The 18819-nt window shown below is 41.0% G+C and overlaps 1 protein-coding gene across 8 annotated transcripts in view; it reads left to right on the top strand.

Annotated features, from left to right (window-relative positions):
* The first annotated feature begins 1650 nt into the window (after window positions 1-1650).
* The window catches only part of TMEM117 (transmembrane protein 117), a 214606-nt gene continuing 197437 nt past the window's right edge, over window positions 1651-18819 (top strand). The window contains exons 1-3 of one of the 8 annotated variants that reach the window (XM_082769090.1): window positions 2404-2937; window positions 3036-3257; window positions 3690-3994. In XM_082769090.1, coding sequence (XP_082625216.1) covers window positions 3211-3257; window positions 3690-3994 — 352 coding nt within the window. In that variant the 5' untranslated portion in view covers window positions 2404-2937; window positions 3036-3210. The other 7 variants (XM_082769091.1, XM_082769092.1, XM_082769093.1 and 4 more) reach the window with 7 other exon arrangements.

Here is an 18819-nt window from a genome sequence, read left to right as displayed (position 1 = left end):
GGCCAGCCTGATGTAATGGGTGGCATCTCTGCCTATGGCGGGGGTTGGAGTTAGGTGATCCTTAAGGTCCCTTCCAACCTGAGCCATTCTGTGATTGAGAAACATCTTTCATCAGGTTAATTTTGATGGCATGATTAAGAAAAATGAAGTAGAAATGGTCCACCTCTTTTTTTTTTCTTTTATTTTTTTTTCTCTTTTTTTTTTTTATATATATATATAAGTGAAATATTACACTTAAAAAAATAGAAATTAGCATTCCCTAGGGAAGCAATTGCAACAAGAAGTTTGGGGGAGCTATATGGTGCACTTATGTTTTTGGTTACTTTAGTAGAAAAGGACATGGCTTTAATGGGATTGACTTTTATAATGGCTTCCAAAACTTGCTCACTGATTTACTATCTTCAGAAATATGGATGAATGCTCTATAGTTGTAGCGTGTTTAGCGTTACCATCTGAGCAGCATTTCTTTTTTTTTTTTTTTTTTTTAGTGTGTAGGTGCATGAAGAGTGTGATCTCTTTTGTGGTGGGTGCTGCCTCCTTCTCTGTGGATTCCCATTTGTGGAACAGAAGGAGGCTGGTTTCTCCAAGCGTGGCAGCACACGCAGAGCTGCTGCATGAAGAGGCAGTGCTGGGTGCTGTATTTTGGTACTCTCTAGTTGCACATGATGATTTTTTTTTTTTTGCTTCTGAATATTTTAAATTTCTGTTTACTGTAAAGATAGCATGTTGCTGGTGGGGGTGGTGCTAAATATATTGTAAGTTCCATATTTCTACCTAAAACTGGGGGTGTCACAGGATATTCCACTGAGGCAGATCACAGAATCATAGGGTGGTTTGGGTTGGAAGGGGCCTTGAAGATCACCCAGTTCCAACCCCCTGACATGGGCAGGGATGCCACTCACTAGATCACGTTGCTTGGGGACACATCCAAACTGGTCTTGAACACCTCCAGATTTTCAAGATGATGTGATTGTGTCAGATACCTTCAATATGGTTATGTTTATTCAGAAAAATGTGAAGCTATAGAGCTGTAAGTATGGAAGGGGCTCACAAGACTTCAGCAGGTGCTTGTTCTGGCTGTGCTGGCCTTTCCCAACACAACCCACCTCAAGGCCCAGCCACATTCCTCAGTGGACCTCATCCACATTCCTCCGTACCTTGGCCTGAAGCAACCACATGTATATATATGTGTTAAGTTCAATGTTGTGCTGCTGTTACCTGCCGCAAGGGATTTACATGACTTCCCCCAACCTTAGGGCAATGCCGAGGCAGCACCCAGCAGCTTGGAGCTGGGTTTACCCCTCAGCAGACTGAGCAGGTACCACACCAAGCCCAGCGCCAAGAGCACCCTGTGCCATGCCGAGGGCATCCCGCAGCCCTTTCCCCGGGATGTCAGCAACGCCAGCCGGGGACCGAATCCCTCACGGACATCCACCAGCCCGAAGCCCCAGGCCAGCAGCTCCCCGGGGCCGCTCCGGGGCACGCGTTTGACCCCGGTGCGGTCTCCCCCAGCCTCATCCCTCCTCCCCGGAGCGGGCAGCCCCGGGCGGGGAGCCCCCGGCGGTCCCCGAGCACCGCCCGCCGCCTCCTCTCCCCTCCTCCGGTCCTTCCCACCCCCGGGGCCGGCGTTTTGCGGCGGGGCCGCGGCGGTGGCGGCTGGGCCCCGGCGGGGCTCCCCGAGGCCGCATCCCCCTATCCCCATCCCCATCCCCTTGCCGCAGCGGCGCTGCCCACCGAGGCTGCGGCACGGCCGGCCCCGCCGCCCGGCAGAGGAGGGGCAGAGCCGCAGCCGTGCCTCCCTCCCTGCCTCCTTCCCTCCCTCCCTCCTTCCCTGCCTCCTTCCCTCCGAGCCTCCTCCTCCTCAGCCTTCCCCCGAGCCTCCCGCGGGCACCCAGCCGCGCCGAGCCGCAGCGCGGTGAGTATCGCATCATTGCCTCCCGGCCTGCCCGGGGGAGCGGGGAGAGCAGAGAGCCCTGCGGCAGCCCCGGCACCGAGCAGCGCAGCCGGAGCCCCCGAAACGGAGCCCCCGAAGCCGTTCCCTGAGCCCCGAAGCGCTCCCGAGGCAGCCGGGGGGCCGCCGGAGGTGCCAGGGCACCCCGCGGGCGGTGGCAGGGCACACGCCGCTATTTATCCCCAGCCCCTCGCAGGTTTGTCAAGGTAAAGCGTTTGGGGCCGCCCGCGGGTTCCCCGAGGTGGGCTCTCCCCCCCTTTACAGTGGGGTTTTGCTGAGGTGTGGGCCGGCGCCCCTGGCTTCGGGCAGAAAGTTTGCACGGAGCTGGCGCTTCCCTGCGCAGACTTCTTCAACTCTCTGCTGGGGTTTTGGCGTTTTCGAAGGTAATTCGCGCGTGACGTGACATTATTAATGTTGTGCCTTTACCGAATGCCCTGTCTGAACCTGCTGAGAGCTCTCCTTCCTTTGCTTTTAATGGACACAGGATTCCTCAAGGTTTAGAAAAAATAACTCTGATTATAGAGTTCAGGCGTTTGGAAGGGACTACCTATGGAGAGACGTCGTAATTCAAGCTGTTTGTGAGTTTGCAAAGTAATACTCAGTCCATAGTCCAAGAAGGGATGGGTAATGGATTGTTTTATTTAGGTCTTTTACTGGCATTCGGGTTTGATTTTTTTCTTTCCGCAGGGCAGATGACATTTGCAAAAATCTGTACTGTTCAGTTGAGTACACTGTATCCTTCAAGGATCGCGCTGTGATAAACAAGCAATATTATTAGATACTCTTTTTTTCTTTCTTTTCCTTCCTACACTCCAAGTCCCTTGAATAATTGTGGTGTTCCACAACACAAAGGCCTTATATCTTTATGAAAACAACATGGTTCAGCAGGATGAAACAAGTGATTTGTTGTGAATAAAAGAAAAACCAAATGACAAGCAACGGAAACATTAACCATACTCCGTTGCGTTTTTCTATAGCTGTTCCACGTAAGTAGACAAGTTTCATTATATGGTTTTCATATTTGTACAAAACTGTGCTCAAGGCACTCTTATTTTCTGGTTTTGAAAATATGCTTAATTATCAGAGCACTCCCTGAAGTCAATGAAGAGATGTCTACAGACCTGCCTGAGCTGTAAGGATTAATTCTAGGAACTTTTCCATCATGTTATTCCTTCATATAAACACAAGTTTCCGATGTGGTTGAGGGACATGTTTCTAAGTGTCCTGGAGATGAGGCAGCAGAAGACTTCACTGCACTCATGGGCTTGTTCCATCTCCCTCCTATAAAGAGAAAGACACAATCTAGGTATAGCATCAAGGTTTTGAAATCTGTGTTGTATTTCTTGAAGAGTGGGTGGAGGGGTACTTGGAGTTTCCTGTAGCCTGTCGTGTTCTTTCATGCTGTATTTTCATTCTCTACAACAGAGCTGTGCCTTTGAAGAGGTGATATAGAAATGCTGAGACTAAAGATATTGTGCCTTACTATACATGTGCTTGTTTGTCTTTTTTCATTTTATTTATTTATTTATTACATTGGAATAGGTAGAAATTTCAGAATTTCTTCACCGGAATCTAACAGTACCTTCTGATGGAAACTTTCATTGCAATTCAATCCCAAGTACTAGAAATGACTGATCACACGGTTATGGTGATTTGTTTGTTTTAATGTGCAGGTATCTCCTAAGCTGCCAAAATTCTGTGTAAATGTAACAGTGCACATTTGTATCTCTACATACAGGCAAAGAACACCTCTGAACTATCTGAGGATGGATAAAGACTTCCGCTACTACTTCCAGCACCCGTGGTCTCGCTTAGTTGTGGCTTACTTAGTGATCTTCTTTAACTTCTTAATATTCGCTGAGGATCCGGTGTCTCACAGCCAGACAGAAGCCAATGTTATTGTTGTCGGTAACTGCTTCTCCTTTGTAACAAATAAGTACCCCGAAGGAGGAGGCTGGAGATGTCTGAAGGTGCTTCTGTGGTTGCTTGCCATTCTCACAGGACTGATTGCTGGGAAATTCCTCTTCCATCAGCGTCTGTTTGGTAAGTTACAAGATGCACCTGTGGACTTTCTGATAACGGCTTTATGACTTTGCCTTTAAACTTCCTACTTATATACTATTTTGTGAGCTTTGCTATTAATCACCTCAAATTTTTAAAACTGTATAGAACTCAATACATCAAAGCTTACATCATTGTGGAAATTAGTGCCATGTCTGCTTGTGTGAGCATAATTCACAACAAATTCAGTCAAAAAAGGCTAAAAGCAGTAAGAGCTGACGTGTTTGAAAGAACTGAGAGGTCAGTGATTTCCAATATTAAAAATGTACTTTTTTTTTCAAAGCAAATTTTAAATCTCATGTAATTTTCTCAGCAATCTGCAGAAAAAGTGTTGTTCCATTAGGCAGTGACACTAAATGTCTTGTCAAAAGTCACGTAAGTGGGAGGCAGGACTGTTGCTTGTATTAGTAGACATGCAATAAACAAGTCCCACACGAAAACGGGAGCTCTGTAGAAGCAAGATATACCTGTCTCAGTTCAAGAACAAGTCAATGAAAGGGAAAGGTAGGAAATGGAAAAAGTGTGACAGCAAGTGCTGAGTCAAAGGAATGGAATGACCCTGGACTGAAATCTGAGACTGAGAACTTAGGTGTAGACTTATAGAGATATGACGAGAGATATCTATCATTGTCTTAACTGAGTCATATAGAAGATGTTATATCTGAGGGCTCAAGGCTGTGTCAGGTTTTAGAGAGAAGTAACAGTCATAAAAAAGATTACTTCTTCCTTGCCACCTGCAAGGTTTCGAAACCTGTGATTCTAGGTATGGAATCTGGACCCGATGGACCAGTGCTACCCTTTTGTGCTGGTAGGACTGCAGGGTGGATGGATTGTTGCTGGAACACCTCAAAGCACAAGAGTGATTGGCCTTTTCCTTAGGCTGCCTCATTTAAGATAAAAAGAGAGCCAGTATTATTTCAATAAATTGAAAGGAAAGCTGTTATGTCAAGGAACAAATAAGAAAAGCCACTCTAAGAGACTTCTCTTAAAACACTAATTCAGAAAAATAGCTGAGCATTTTGATGCCTGTTGAGTGGACATTTTAACATAAGGTAGTGGTAAATGGAAAATGTCCCCGTAGAGAGGATGTTTTACCTTAGTTCTTGGGTTCTGGAATGAGCAGTGTTGCAATTATGTTTTCAGTTCTGACTTTCACAACTGAGCAAAGACTTTGTTAATTTGGAGAAAGTTAGGAAAAAGTAATTAAACAAATGACAAAAGTGGGAAATACACCCTATAATGAGAGGATTTAAGGGATAAAGGAAAGGTTAGAGGGTGACTAGCTCAAATTTGACTTGAAGGACAGAACCTTCAGTCCAGCAAATACACTGCAAGGTCCAATGCTTGTAAGTGGCAAATTGCCAAAAGTGCACTTTTTTTTTTTTTTTTTTTTTTCCCTGAAAAAGCTAGATAATCAGTGGAACAAGTGATAGGGTGAAGCACCATCAAGTCCTCAGGACAAGTGAATTTTCTTTTTGGGATTATGTTCTGTTCTGGCTAGGTAAGTTATTATGATAATTCCTCCTGGATTTGTAAGTGTGTATCATAGAGAGGACATAGCTGAATGTGAATTTTAAAGCGGCTTGAATCAGCATTGCTGCCAAAAGAAGGTCTGCCCTACCTTCAATGTCTGCTGCTCGTTCGTGCTCTTGTGCAGCTGCTCAGTTAGGGAACTTAAGCGCGTTTGCAGTATCCACCTGTTATTTCAGTGAGGATCATATCTGATCATACAGATATTTGTGGCAGCAAAACGAAGGGATAAATCTTGGGAGAAAACAAACAGGCAAGACATGTCCTATCTCTGCTCCAGTCCTGGCTTAGGGATATTTCCAGTTCTGGTCTGAGGGAGCAGAATGTAGATAACAATCTGATCCGAGGCTAGTTGCTGCAAGCTCAGTTTCCTGGCAGTTCAAGCCAACATGAATCTATCACAGTCCCACCCATCCGTGTGGTTTTGGTTCCTCCCGGATGAGATGTGCCTGAGCTCAGGCAGCCGATCCCATGGAAAACCAGTTGCTTCTGCTGTCGTGCTCCTTGGACCGATGCGATCCCTTAGGTGCCAGCGCTGATGCGGTGGCCAAGGCCGGTGCAGCCAAGCTCGCCGGGGGCTGTGGCAGCCCTACCTCGTGTTATTGGCTCGAGGGCTGTGGGACTGTGCCCACGCAGCATGTTGGTGGCAATGTGCTGAGAGTGGGTGGCAGTCCGGGTGACTGGCGATCTGCCGTCCTGCTGGCTGGTGTAGCCACACAAGCTGTAAACTAGCCAGGGTGGAGGGCAATAGCAGTGATGCCATGATGATGAGGGCTTCAGAGGAGGCTTGCAGCCTGAGTGTACCTCTGGGTCTCCAGAAGATTTGTACAGCCCTTACTGAAATCTTTCCTGCTGGTTGTTTCTCAATACTTCAAAAGCTTTACTGCCAAGAAATATGTATTTTATTGAGCTCCTCATTGAGCATGCCCTCTGGATCTTCTAGCATCAAGCACTTCATGAATTCAGCCTGTTATTGTTTTTAATTTCCATATTTCAAAAGAGATATAGATAGTTATTTCAAAGTACCGCATTTTAAAAAGTTGTGTTTTTTTTCCTTTTTTTTTTTTTTTCATTTTCTTTTCTTTTTTTCCCAATCTAATCCTTTTTTTTTTTTTTTTTTTTTTTTTTTTTTTTTTTTCATGTAGAATTGTTTGGAAGCATTTCAGTTTTTCAGTCCTTCTGGTCCTTCTGTATTTGCTTATATTTCTCTGTTATATTCTGTTTGTAGAGGAAATGTGACTGGTCATTCCTTGTAGCCTGTGCATAATTTCCTGCTGTCAGGAAACCAAATAGCACCAGTCAATCTCCCTGTGTCAGATCTTGGCTCACAGCGTATGCTGCAAATTGAAATTGAGAAGGATTAGTCTGCACATCTCACTTTAGATGAAGAGGAGTGAAAAGGATTTTCTTTCCCTATGCCCTTCCTGCTCTTTTGTCCCTTGTCTTCTGTATTTCATGCTGCTGAGTGTGCATATGAACTGGAAAAATAGTGCCTCTAGACCTGCATTGTAATGTAGTTTACCATCTGTGATGGACACCATCCGATATCCATGACTGTTGTGAACTATAAACGTAATAGAAATAAGTTCAGGCAAGTTATGTTCCTAAAAATAGAAGGAGAGGGGTGCTAGAAACATAATTTAGGCTTCATCTCTCTGAGACTACAGAGAGATAAGAGAGTAGGTAAATGATATTGTTGAGAAGTACAAATCTTGACTAGAGGGCATGGTGAATGTTTCCAGTTGATAATACTCATTGCAGCCTCTGATCAGTAACCTCTTCAGGCACCTTCCTCAAGACACTGCTCGTGACTTACAACAAGGTGAGAAAAAAAGCCCTACAATTCTTGCTATTCAGGCAAGAAATAACTTACTTCATTCGATACACATCTCTGGTGATAAAGATTTCCGAGGAAAACAGTCTTTATCTAGTAGATTCCTTATATTTTTATGGCATATGGTAAGAACAAATGGAATTTTAGAAGTGCCTTTTGGCTGTTATCCACTACATTCTTTTGATTCATCACCAAGCATATCTTGCATTTGGTTAGCTTTTGTGTTCTGCCGTGCTTTGTATTTTGCACTGGAAAATGAAAGGCCATAGATGAAGATTGGAAGTTTGGGGAAATAAAGATTTATACCCCAGTGAATTTTTATTCTGTATGAGAGAGTTACTCGAGGAGGGGAAACGTGGTATCTTCTTTGCTCTCACTTTGAGATTTCTTGGTTTATTTTCTGCTTTATTAAAAACAGAAAGAGTTTATAAACTGACCCCATTAGATGACAGTGTGCATTCAGAAAATGCATTCAAATCTTACATACTGACTTAAAAGAAATTCATGAATAAGCTCTTGCAAATTTTTTTATGTATCACTCTGGGGCACTGTCTGGAAAATAACACAATCTTTAGTGTGTAGAAAGTGTATGTTTTAATCGGCACCTTCTCAGCAAATGTACAATTGCAGCTCTGTACTCAAGCCTCAGGCCCAAATTATGCGTTCAGTGGGGATTTTTTGGCCCTAAGTTCAGGCTGTGCACTTTGCATCAAAGTATATAAATGTATTCTATCACATAAATTTAAAATTATTTTTGATTCATATAGATTTTTAGCATTAGAGATAAATGGGCAGTATACTTGGAAAAAAGTCTTATTTTTTTCAGTGCAACATCTTTGCTTTGATGTGTAATAAACCTTAGCTTATGCTGCATATTAAATGCATCAGTTTTTCAAAGCATACTTACTACATGATGTGCAAGTATCTACCTGCTCATTTCTCATTCTAAGTGATAATAAAGATCAAAACTGATTAAAAGCCTGCTATTACGGAGGCTGGATTTTATTCAGTTGCTAAAGAGTATGTCCAAATTTATGTTTGTAAGTTCATTTCTAGATGCTGTGGATGGAAAGTAAATACTTAATGTGCTGTAACAAATTCTGCAAAACAAGATAAACAAAACAAAAGCTGCATTTCTTAAAACAGGTGGACCATCGTACTACTGCAAGCAAATCAGAGCAGTTGAATAAATGTTGAATTCAGTGGGTTGCTCCATTACAAATGTTCACAGTATGCAGTTTGTCTAGAATTAAATAATAACCTGAGCTTTGTAGACAGAGGAGTGAATAAATAAAGCAGTCATTACGAGAATTGCATTGGGCTGCAGGCACACACTAACGCTGCAAATTTTTTAATGGACAGTAGTGCCATGCTGGGAGCAATTTCATGACAGGCAGTTTCAAACAAAACACCCACCGAGGACCTGTTGTCTGAAAACATTACTCTTTTTGTCAAACGTTTTATCTGAAAGGCTCTAAAAGATATTGCAAACCTATTATGAACAGACTCTTCACGTCTGCTTATATGCTGAGAGGTAGAAGTATGTAACAAGTGAAGCAGTGAGTGTATGCAGATGGCAAGAGGAAATTAGGCGGAATGGGATTTAGTCAGGATGATAATACCCTGCACATGAGAAACGTGAATCCGTTCAGCAGCTAACGGACATCAGATAAATTTGCACAATAGCACATATATGATTATTAAGTATCCTGAAATACCAGGGGTCATGTTGGGGTAAAATCTGGGCTGTGGTGTTGCTGCTAGTGTTGCTCTGGCATATCGCTTAGTGGGGCTTGTACCTGGCTAATGGACCCCAGGAAAAAAGAAGAGATGCGCTGGGATTTTGGCATGGTTGTTCTTCAGCTCGGTTGTTTCCCATTCTGGTCGGATAGCAGTTATATGAACAGTTGTGCCACTGTCTGTAGGAGCAAACAATGGGTGTATGGCAATACTTGCCTCAAATGGTAACCTGATGGATAGAGCATATTCTTTTCTTTTGTCAGCTCTGTATCTTGCATTACAATAAGAGCTGTCACTTAATACCCAGCAGCTTTGTTCCTGCTCTTTCTTTTCCATTGATGACTTCAGCCTAATAGAATGCTACTGATGTAATACCTGGTTTAAAAAAAAATACTGTCTTCAGGAGCCTGTTCAATATGAATTTTAATAACAATGATGAAGTTTATGCTGTTGAAGACATTCAAAGTCTACTTGATTGCTTCGAAGTCAATTCACCTCTTTTGTATCCAGTAAGTGTTGAGGCAATACAATCAGATTATTTTGGTCCTACAAAATGTGTGCCAAAGGGCCAATCTAACAGTTAGCTAATAATAACACACAAATGGCTGTGAGCAAGCATTTTTGAGAGCCAGAATCCTCAACAACAACAGCAAAAAAGCCCAGCATAAAAAGCAAGAAACTCAGAGCCAGCCACTGAATGAGTGCGGGCTCATCAGATTCCAGCTCTGCAACGCTGCCAGTAATTAAGATGTCAGTTTAAAATAAATTTTACATCATTCACCAGGGAGACCACAAGTGACCTTTGAAATATAAATAAAAGGCATGCAAGTGACCTCCTAATTTCTTCTTTTACTCTTGTATTTTTAGAAGAGCTGTAACATCTTACTGCTTCCTCTCCTAGGGTTCAATGAGGATGCCGCTGTCTGCTCTTAGCATTAGTTATGGAATCTGTCTGACACCATGTTATCTATGGGTTGCAAACTACGGAGTTTAATTGGAGATATAGCAACAGTAGCTACTAAAAAGATTATTTTTGCAGTGAAGGCTTTGATTCTCCTGCAGGCACATGTTCCTTTCCCCAAGCAGCAGCCTGAGACTGCGGGAAGAGCTACATGTCAGATTATCCATAATGGGAGGGCTCTAGAGAATATTTAGCATCCAGTGCCTGAAAACTAAAAATATTCTCATTGCTACTTAATATTGATGTGTCAACTCTGTGTTTTCATCTCTTTGATGTGACTTTCAGATTTTTCTTTCCATTCAAGACAGGGAGTGAGCTTGGAATGATGCCTGCCACTTGCAGGAATAATGTCTCAATTCCCTGATTTCTAGAAATAGAAGTGAGCTTATTCCTGGCAGAAGCAGCATGATGGGCATAGTGCAGGTGCAGCCTAGTGCAGGGGCATAATTCTGCTCTCCTTATTCCATACAGCAAAGAGATGGAGGGGGGGTTAGTGTGGAACATCACCTTGCTGTGTGCCTGATGGGGAGCCCCGAGGAGAACATGATCTCAGTGGTCATGCTGTGCCTTTTTGAAGGTCCCCTTAGGCTGTCAGAGTGGCATGAAGGTCCTTCATGTACCAGACAGCATTTCTCTTTCTGTGATCCTGCTGGGACTCAAAATCAGCTAGCATGACTGACATATAAAGTTATATGTTTTTTATTTTTTTGAAAATTTCCAAAATAATAATAACAGTAAAAACAATATTCCAGGCTTAAAAACAAAAACAAAAACAACACTCGAATACATCCTCAGGATTTGAGAACTATTAAGCAAATTGTAAATGTGATTTATGCATTTTTTTAATATATTTTCATACATTTCTCTTCTGAGGAGGAGGGATTGGCATTTGTGTTATGTGAGACAGGTAGGGAAGTAACCCACACACATACCTTTTAGGAATGCTTTGACATTTAATCCACAAATAGCCTTCATTTATTACTGCCCAGGCATCAGCAGGTTGTGGTTCCTTGGTGCCATTATGAAGGCCTCATTAGAGCTGACTTTACGTGGTTATGGGGCAGCCCAATCTTTGCAGCTCAACATAGGAGCAGATCACTGTGTAAGTATTTGAGAGCAGGACCCTTCTTTTGAAATTTTCATGTGAAAATGAAGGTGGTTTAACAATAGTTATGATAGTTATTACCATACATAACAGCAAAGTTATGTATAGTTAGATACTTTAATGATGACAACAGTCACAGAATAGAAGTTGAATAGAAGAACAGTGAAAGTTTTTCTGCTTCATATAAATTATAGACTCATAGAGTGATTTGAGTTGGAAGGGACCTTAAAGACAACCCAGTTCCAACCCCCTGCCATGGGCAGGGCCACCTCCCACCAGACCAGGTTGCCCAAGGCCCCATCCAGCCTGGCCTTGAGCACCTCCAGGGATGGGGCATCCACAGTTTTTCTGGGCCCAAAATATCCAAATAAATATCCCAAAATGTTTAAAAGGTAGAAAGTGGTGTCTTCTCTTAAGCTCAGCAAAGTGGAAACTGAAGATTTCTGAGATTATATATCCAAACAAAAGGCAGAAAAGTCATTTATTAAGACATAAATTGAAAATTACAAGCCACAAACATCTTTTCAGCTTTTGCACATTTTCTTGCCTGTTCTACTTCTACTATAGTAAATTCTGCTTTTTCCTTTGTCTCATGTGTCTGTTAATTATTTACCTGGAATGATTAAAAATATATATGTATCTTTGCCATAACTTATTCTATGGCCAATTTGAATATGCAAAAGCAGATGATTTGGATGTGATTATCAGTTATTTCTTGTTATGAGTTATAACACTTCAGAACATTACAAATTTATGGGTTAAACCAGTCACGCTGTCTGACAGTGGCCCACCATGGATGCCGAGGAAAGATGGTCCTGGTAACTCCCAGAATAGTTTCCCAGCCTCCAAGAGTTTGTTCAGGATTCAAAAAAGATGTGTCTATTTTTAGGTGCCTTTGACAGTAATTCTGAAGACAAATAATAAAGCTATAGTCAGCAGTAGTCTTTATTCCTGCCTACCTGTTGCTAAGAAGCAAGTTCTTCACAAATTTTCACATAAACCCCCAGATTTATCAAGTTCTTCTTCCTCCTACTTGCGGTAGAATATTGTGAAACTTGTTGGTTTTGGCCATTTGCCTGAAGGCCAGAAAAACTGAAGTTTTTAAAAACAAACTGCCAGTTGGAAAGAGACAGATTCTTCTGCCGAGGTCGTCTTGTCTTAAGTTACCTTGAATTCATCTTTAATCTGCAACCCTGGGATGTGATCTTTCAAAGAGGACAACTGCTTAAGGCTAGCTTATGCCCATGCTAAATAATGTTTTCTGTTTCTGGAACACTGATGCCATAGTACTGAGAAACACACTTTTCTTTAATACGAAAGCAAAGAAGAAACTAAATCCTTGGAAGATTCAGTCAAAGTCAGGCATGTTAAACGAATAGTGAAAGTGATATGTTATGGCAGAGGGGACATTAGAGGATCAGATGGGATCAAGGAAAATGTTCCTAGAGAGTCACAGCAGCAATATTAAATTATAGTTTATGCAGGGGAAGGAGAGCAAGGCCTAAAATTTGATTAATCCTGGCTTTAATTAGCAATAAAACACAAACATCCTAACTGTCTTGCTAATCAATCGTCGTAGATGCAAGTGACAGAAAACATAGATCTCAATTGGCACTTGGCTGTGTCGTGTTGGAGTTTCGTGAGGTGTAGAAAGTGAAGAAGAAACCAGCAAGGAATATTTTATGTGGAATTTCTGTGGAGTTCCTGCCCCAGGGAATTCAGAGCTTAGCACAGCATTCAATTTTGTATCACTTTCATATAAAAATCGAAAATGTAAAGGTTTTTCAATAATTTTCTCCGTGCCTTCCACTTTGATGGATGTTCCTTCTGATACGTACCAGGGTAGATTACTTCAAAGTGGTTTGGGCTGTGCTTACACCCCAAGCACCTCCTCTCTATGGCAGCTGAAGGTGGAGCAGATTTATTTAGATTAGGGGTCACTTCTATATGACCTATCTAAATTCAAAGAGTGAATCAGAAGTATTTCTCTCCCGGGGATATCTACAGATTTTGTTTTCTGAGGCTGCAGATGGAGAAGGCAAAAACTTCTAGAGACTGATTGCTGTGCTACTCACAAGTACCAAAACAAATGCAGGCATGAGTAGTCTTTTCAGAATCAATGGGATCACACTGCAACTGTGCTGTCTGCACAGGGTGGGCCCACAACTTACCGGAAAGAGTCTTACCTTCAGCACCCATGAACACTGGAGCTCTGAGATCCTTTCTGTGTCAGTGTTAAAATCTCATCTGATATTGTGTTCTGTGGCGATATTTCAAACATTCTAAATTCTCCTGCTTCCAGTAATGCTGTACCAATTCCCCCTCATAGCTCAGCTTCTCCAGAGGAGACTTTCCCCCTGGAAAAGTTGTTCCATTTGCTGTGGAGCACAGGTTCTTCGTTCACTCTGTATTGTAGGTAGCGCACTGGAAGTCAGATTGATGTCTTGAATTCCTTTAGCAGAACAAAACTCAGTCCAGAACTTCTCATGCTACCTACCCTGAGTTATATTTAATCTCTCTTTTTCATTTTTACAGTTACAAACCTTGTCCTTCCAGAGATACGCCATAAAGCCATCTTGCATGATTTGGCTCATTGAGGGAAGCAAGTTAGGTGTCTTCTAGTTATTTACTGGCTGTAATTTATAATGGAAAGGTGAAGTCCTTCAAAGACTGTTTCTTCCAAGAAGAATGTGTGTATTCCGCAGCACATCACTGTGAAATGGGTGTTTCTGGCAGTATGAACGGCACTATTTATTTTGGCTGAATAATTCATGTTCTATTTAATCCCTTTATAAACAGACCTCTTAAGGAGTCTCAGTGAATATTTTGTGACCATTGTACATGTCTCAAGACAAAATTTGTGGTTGTTTTTCCTCACTACCGTACAAGATGTATTGAACGTAGTCTAAAAAGATATTCCTAAAATAAATACTACTTCAAAATGAGTGAAGGCTTTTGATTCTATCAAAGAGGTTTAAATTCCTTATTCTGTAAGGGAAAGGATCTTCCTCTGAAAGGAAATGGAAACATTTAGCAGCAGGACTGAGAAGGTACTCTGTAACCTCAAGAAAACAAGTGCCATTTACCATTTCTGTCTATTTCTTATTAAGACACTGGCATTGCAAGATGGAGAGCTCTTTTTTAGCTATTCGAAGGCAAAGATGCTGTGCAGTATCGTGCTGCATATAAAGCATACTGGATCTGAAAGCTGTATCATTTACATGTTTTATTATTTCTTTTACATTTAAACTCTCAGATCTCAAACTATATAAATTAATTTCCATGTGAAAATAGGACGGATGCACCTTTAGGGGTGGAGTAATTTTCTGTAATAGTATCACATTTCCCAGGGAATAGGGTTGTGTTCCCTGGGAATGTTTGCCATATTAACATATAGAGGTGGAGGGAACAGGCTTTCTTCCTGAACAGCTTACCAGCATCTTTCTCCTCTAATTATTTCAGTTTTGATCACTCAGACCTGTCTGGTGAACCAAACCCTATTTGTGTAGCTTCTAAGCTTAGTTTGCCTCTTGCAACAGCCTCTGCAAAGTGCTCCAGTTGAGGAGCACTGTGTTTGCTTCCCTTGTGATACCAAAGCTTATGAAAGCCCAAGTACATGTGTCCTCACCGGCAGCAACCTTCTCCCTGGGGCAGACCTTAAAGATGGCTTAAAGATTCACTCCTTGAATTCTATGGACACTTTTTCCTTTGCCATCTTTCAGTGAAAACAGGCTTTCTAGTGGATATTGTCCAAGGTAAAAAAGCTGATGAAAGACAGGCTCTCAAAGTACACCAAAATATTTGAATTCCATAATGGTCACTTGAAGACTTTTTCCAAATTTCACACCTGAAAGAGCCAGAATCTTGCCTTAGCCAGTCGGTCCTTCCTTATTTCCCTTTTCTTTCCCTTTTCTCACCAAAGTCTTACCCAACAGCACATAACAGAAAATTTAACTCTTCAAATAGAATGAAGGCTGAAGCTTTTTATTAGAAGAACGGCAATTATTTCAGTTCTTTATTGTATTTGTGAGGAGCTTGCAGAGACAGTCTGTATGCACTCGGGGTAGTCAGAATGCCTTTCTGGTTATCAGATCCCTAGCAAACTTAATCTTAACTCAGCTGAGGCTCACAGAGTGCTGCCTATGAAACATGACTTATTTCCAGGTACAGTATGGTGTCTTGAAGCTGTTGATGTGGAAGTGGTGCAGATTATATGCTTCTGTTTGTAAGGTTGCCCTCTTTTAAAATGTTGGACCCTCTTGCCTTCAGCCACGTGTCTCTCCAGGAACGAATGCGTTCTGTTCTAAGGTACTCCAGGAATGAGTTTTTCCTAACCTCAGAGAAACTGCGGCTCTTCGCAAGGTGCCAGATCCACCACAATTTCCCCACCTCACCTTCCAGCAAAACTCCCTGGAGTCCTGCTCAGCCGGGATACTCAAGGGGGAAGCAAATGGGCGACAGCATATCTGCTGTTCCCATGCTGCGTTAATGGCTATGACACACGAGGTCCTGCTGTTGCAGAACAGGGGTGGTTGTTGCAATTACAGCCTGTGTAAACACCTGGCCAGAACCGCAGCTATCAGAGGAAAATTGGCTGTGAGAAGCGATTCAGACAGAAGTAATTATCTTTCAACAGAGGAGCACCTTCTAGTGGTATTGGGTGAATATGACAGTCAGGTAAACAGTTTCTTGAAATTAGGAAACTTAAATATGGTAGAAGAATAATGAGTGTTTCTGTATAATATATTAACGATTAAATTGGAAATCTATTTTAAAACAAACCTGAATAGGGAAAGCATATATTTGGAAAAAAACATCACATTTTTCAATAACCACTTCTCTCTGGCCCAAACTGCTGGCGTACCAGCTTTCTATGCGCATGACATAAAATTGTATTTCCATGTGCTCTGCTGTGGAACCTACCCACTCTTTAGCTTTCTTTTGGTAATGAAAATTTGGGTTCATTAGCTCTGATTGAGCTCCAGATGAAATTTGCTACAAAGTTGTTATTTTGTTCAGAATTTCACTGATTGGTAACAGTTTCTCCATTCAATTTATTTCCAGGAAAGATATGTTTACTCAATAAATTTGTCAATACACTATTTGCCATGGTTGCTTAGTTTTGCAAATAACATAGTATCAAATTATTTAAAATTCAATTTTTCCAAAGATGCTGCTAGTTGAAATGTATCTGGTGGTTTCGCTGATATTGCAGATTTCTACTCTTTCCGTTTCTATGCTGTTAATATTCCTTTTTGGACAGTATCACAGAGTGTTCCCACATAATACACACAAATGATGTGCTATATCTAGATCGGCAAACTGGAATTAATGAGCAATGCTTACAGTGATGTAATTGCAGAAGTTTTGTTGGGTGCATTAATGGAAGCTATCTGCATGGAGCACTTAGTCTCTGATATTCATTGGATTGCTTTGTCAAAAACAGGAAGTCCAATTTGCAGGTAGTTAAAAGAAGGTATAATTACAGTTCCTCTTTTTACTTCTCCAAACATAATCCTGTTTTATTAAAGTAGAGAACTTGACCTTTTTCTGAAAAAAATAAATAAATCAATATCTGGAAACTTCATCCCACAGTTGAAATAGGTCTTACAAATGCTTTAACCAGTGAAAACATACCCAATTCACTGGTTTTGTGCTTGCAGCACACACTAATATTGAGCTAGGACTTGACTAACTGGCGAAGTCCCTTTTGGTGTTCAGATGTGTCTCTCTGGACACATATGCAGATGCTAGTTGAGAAATGTATAGCTTATGAAATAATAGTTTTCTCTGAATCTGAAAATGCTCAAATCTAAGTGAATTCCTCAGTCTTTCATAGTAAGCTAGACAGCCTTCTTGATTGTCACTGGAATATACAACCTCTCAGTCCTACAACATCAATTCTCTGCTTGCCTTGTGCATCTGAAATGCAAACACACTGTGTAACCTCTGGGGTGCCTGCTTGTGACCTGTGATATTTATTCCCAGTGTCCAAAACAGACAGCATAATTGCAAATATTTATTGAAGACGAGAAACAAAGCAAAACACATGCTTAATCTGAACATATAGAGATTATATCAGAAAGCTGTCTCTGATCACGGTTTCTTTTTTTTCTCTTCTGCATACTTTATGCCTCAGAGAGAAAGAACTTTGAGCAGGGAGCTCATCTTTCATGAGTCTGCTGTGGGGGTCTGGCCAAAAAATAATGTACTTTGTTCTCTCCTTGTTGTTGGCCAGGAGAGAGTCTAGCTTCTTTTCTTGTTGTTGTTGTTTTCTTTTTAATTAAAATGAGCATTGTTTCTCAACCTTCAAGACACAATTTCTTTTTATTAGAACATGTGCCATCTCCTGTGTCTGACCGAACTTTTTGACTCAAGAAAATGTAAATCTTTTTTCTCTCTTGATCTCTGCCAGTCCTTGACAGCTCAGTATGCATGTTCGTTCTGGACCTTACATTCCTGCCAGTGAGTCCCAGAGACAGCATGGCTTGCCTTAGTCCTGTAGAAAACTAGTGGCAAAGCTCATTGTCAAACCTCTCTTGAGTTTCAGTTCAGAGTTAGTTGTGTGGTGGTTGCCTTCTGTCAACCTCAACTTGGTGTGTTTGAAAGAAAGGGATGTTCCTTATTCAAATCAGGCTAAATATTTATTGTGCATACTTACTATTATGTAAACATATTAAGCTATTTACATATAAACATATTAAATTGCATGTAACAGCACAGTCAGGTTTGTAATTTGCTTTGACACAATACTGCAATTTGGACAATTTACCACAATGACTCTTTGTAAACCTATGGCTGCTCCTTGATGGGCAAGGACAAAATCTGCTTTGTTTTCTGACTAAAATGCTTTACAAATGTTTCTTTTTGAAAGGACTGCATGGTAGATAGGTTGTAAGCAAATCTATTTTTTGTTGTTTTTGTTAAAAATAAGCTTGTGAATCACTTTCAGTGCAGTGTCAGGAGAAAAGAACAAACAGTTTTTTAAAAAATGAACTATTTATTTTGACAAGTCATTGCAGACTGTCACTAAAGTGGTATTGAGAAACAGAGATTACAGTCCTGCCCTTCAGAGTTCAGCATCAGCATTATATGGGATATAAATACTGTAATGCTTCTGTTACTTATAGTGAAATTTGAGTTCCAGTAAATTCAGAGAAGAGAACTGTAGTTTCTAGTAGGTACTACAAAAAGGTGATGAAATGTATTGGAACTCTATAATGAGAAAAAGGAGGAAGATCATGGAATTACTTTTATGTAATTTAAAGTTAAAAAAGCAGCTGCTTAAAAATGCTAAAAAATCATAAAGAATAAGGAGTGTAATAACATAATTCATCCTTATATACCCTCTAACCAACTTTTTGTTATGCATTACAAATATGCAGTATTTAGGACATCTAAATAGAGATTTTTTTTCATGATCATTTTATAACTTGGGATACAGTCAAGTAAAGTTAAAAAATCTACACCTCACAAATAAACATGTTAGCATTTTGTTTTGCCATAGCAGGATTTTCAGCTGCTCTCCTACTGAAAATTGTTCTAAAACATGATAGGAAATCAATATCTATTTTTTTAGTTTTTCTTTTAACTGCATCAGCACAATTGTTTAAGGCTGATGTAATGATGACAGGAAG

The sequence above is a fragment of the Aythya marila genome, assembly GCF_965140915.1.
Source record: "Aythya marila genome assembly, chromosome: 1".
NCBI classification, from domain to species: Eukaryota; Metazoa; Chordata; class Aves; order Anseriformes; family Anatidae; genus Aythya; species Aythya marila.
The sequence above is the reverse complement of the archived record's forward strand: the minus strand, read 5'-3'. Positions and strand labels throughout refer to the sequence as shown.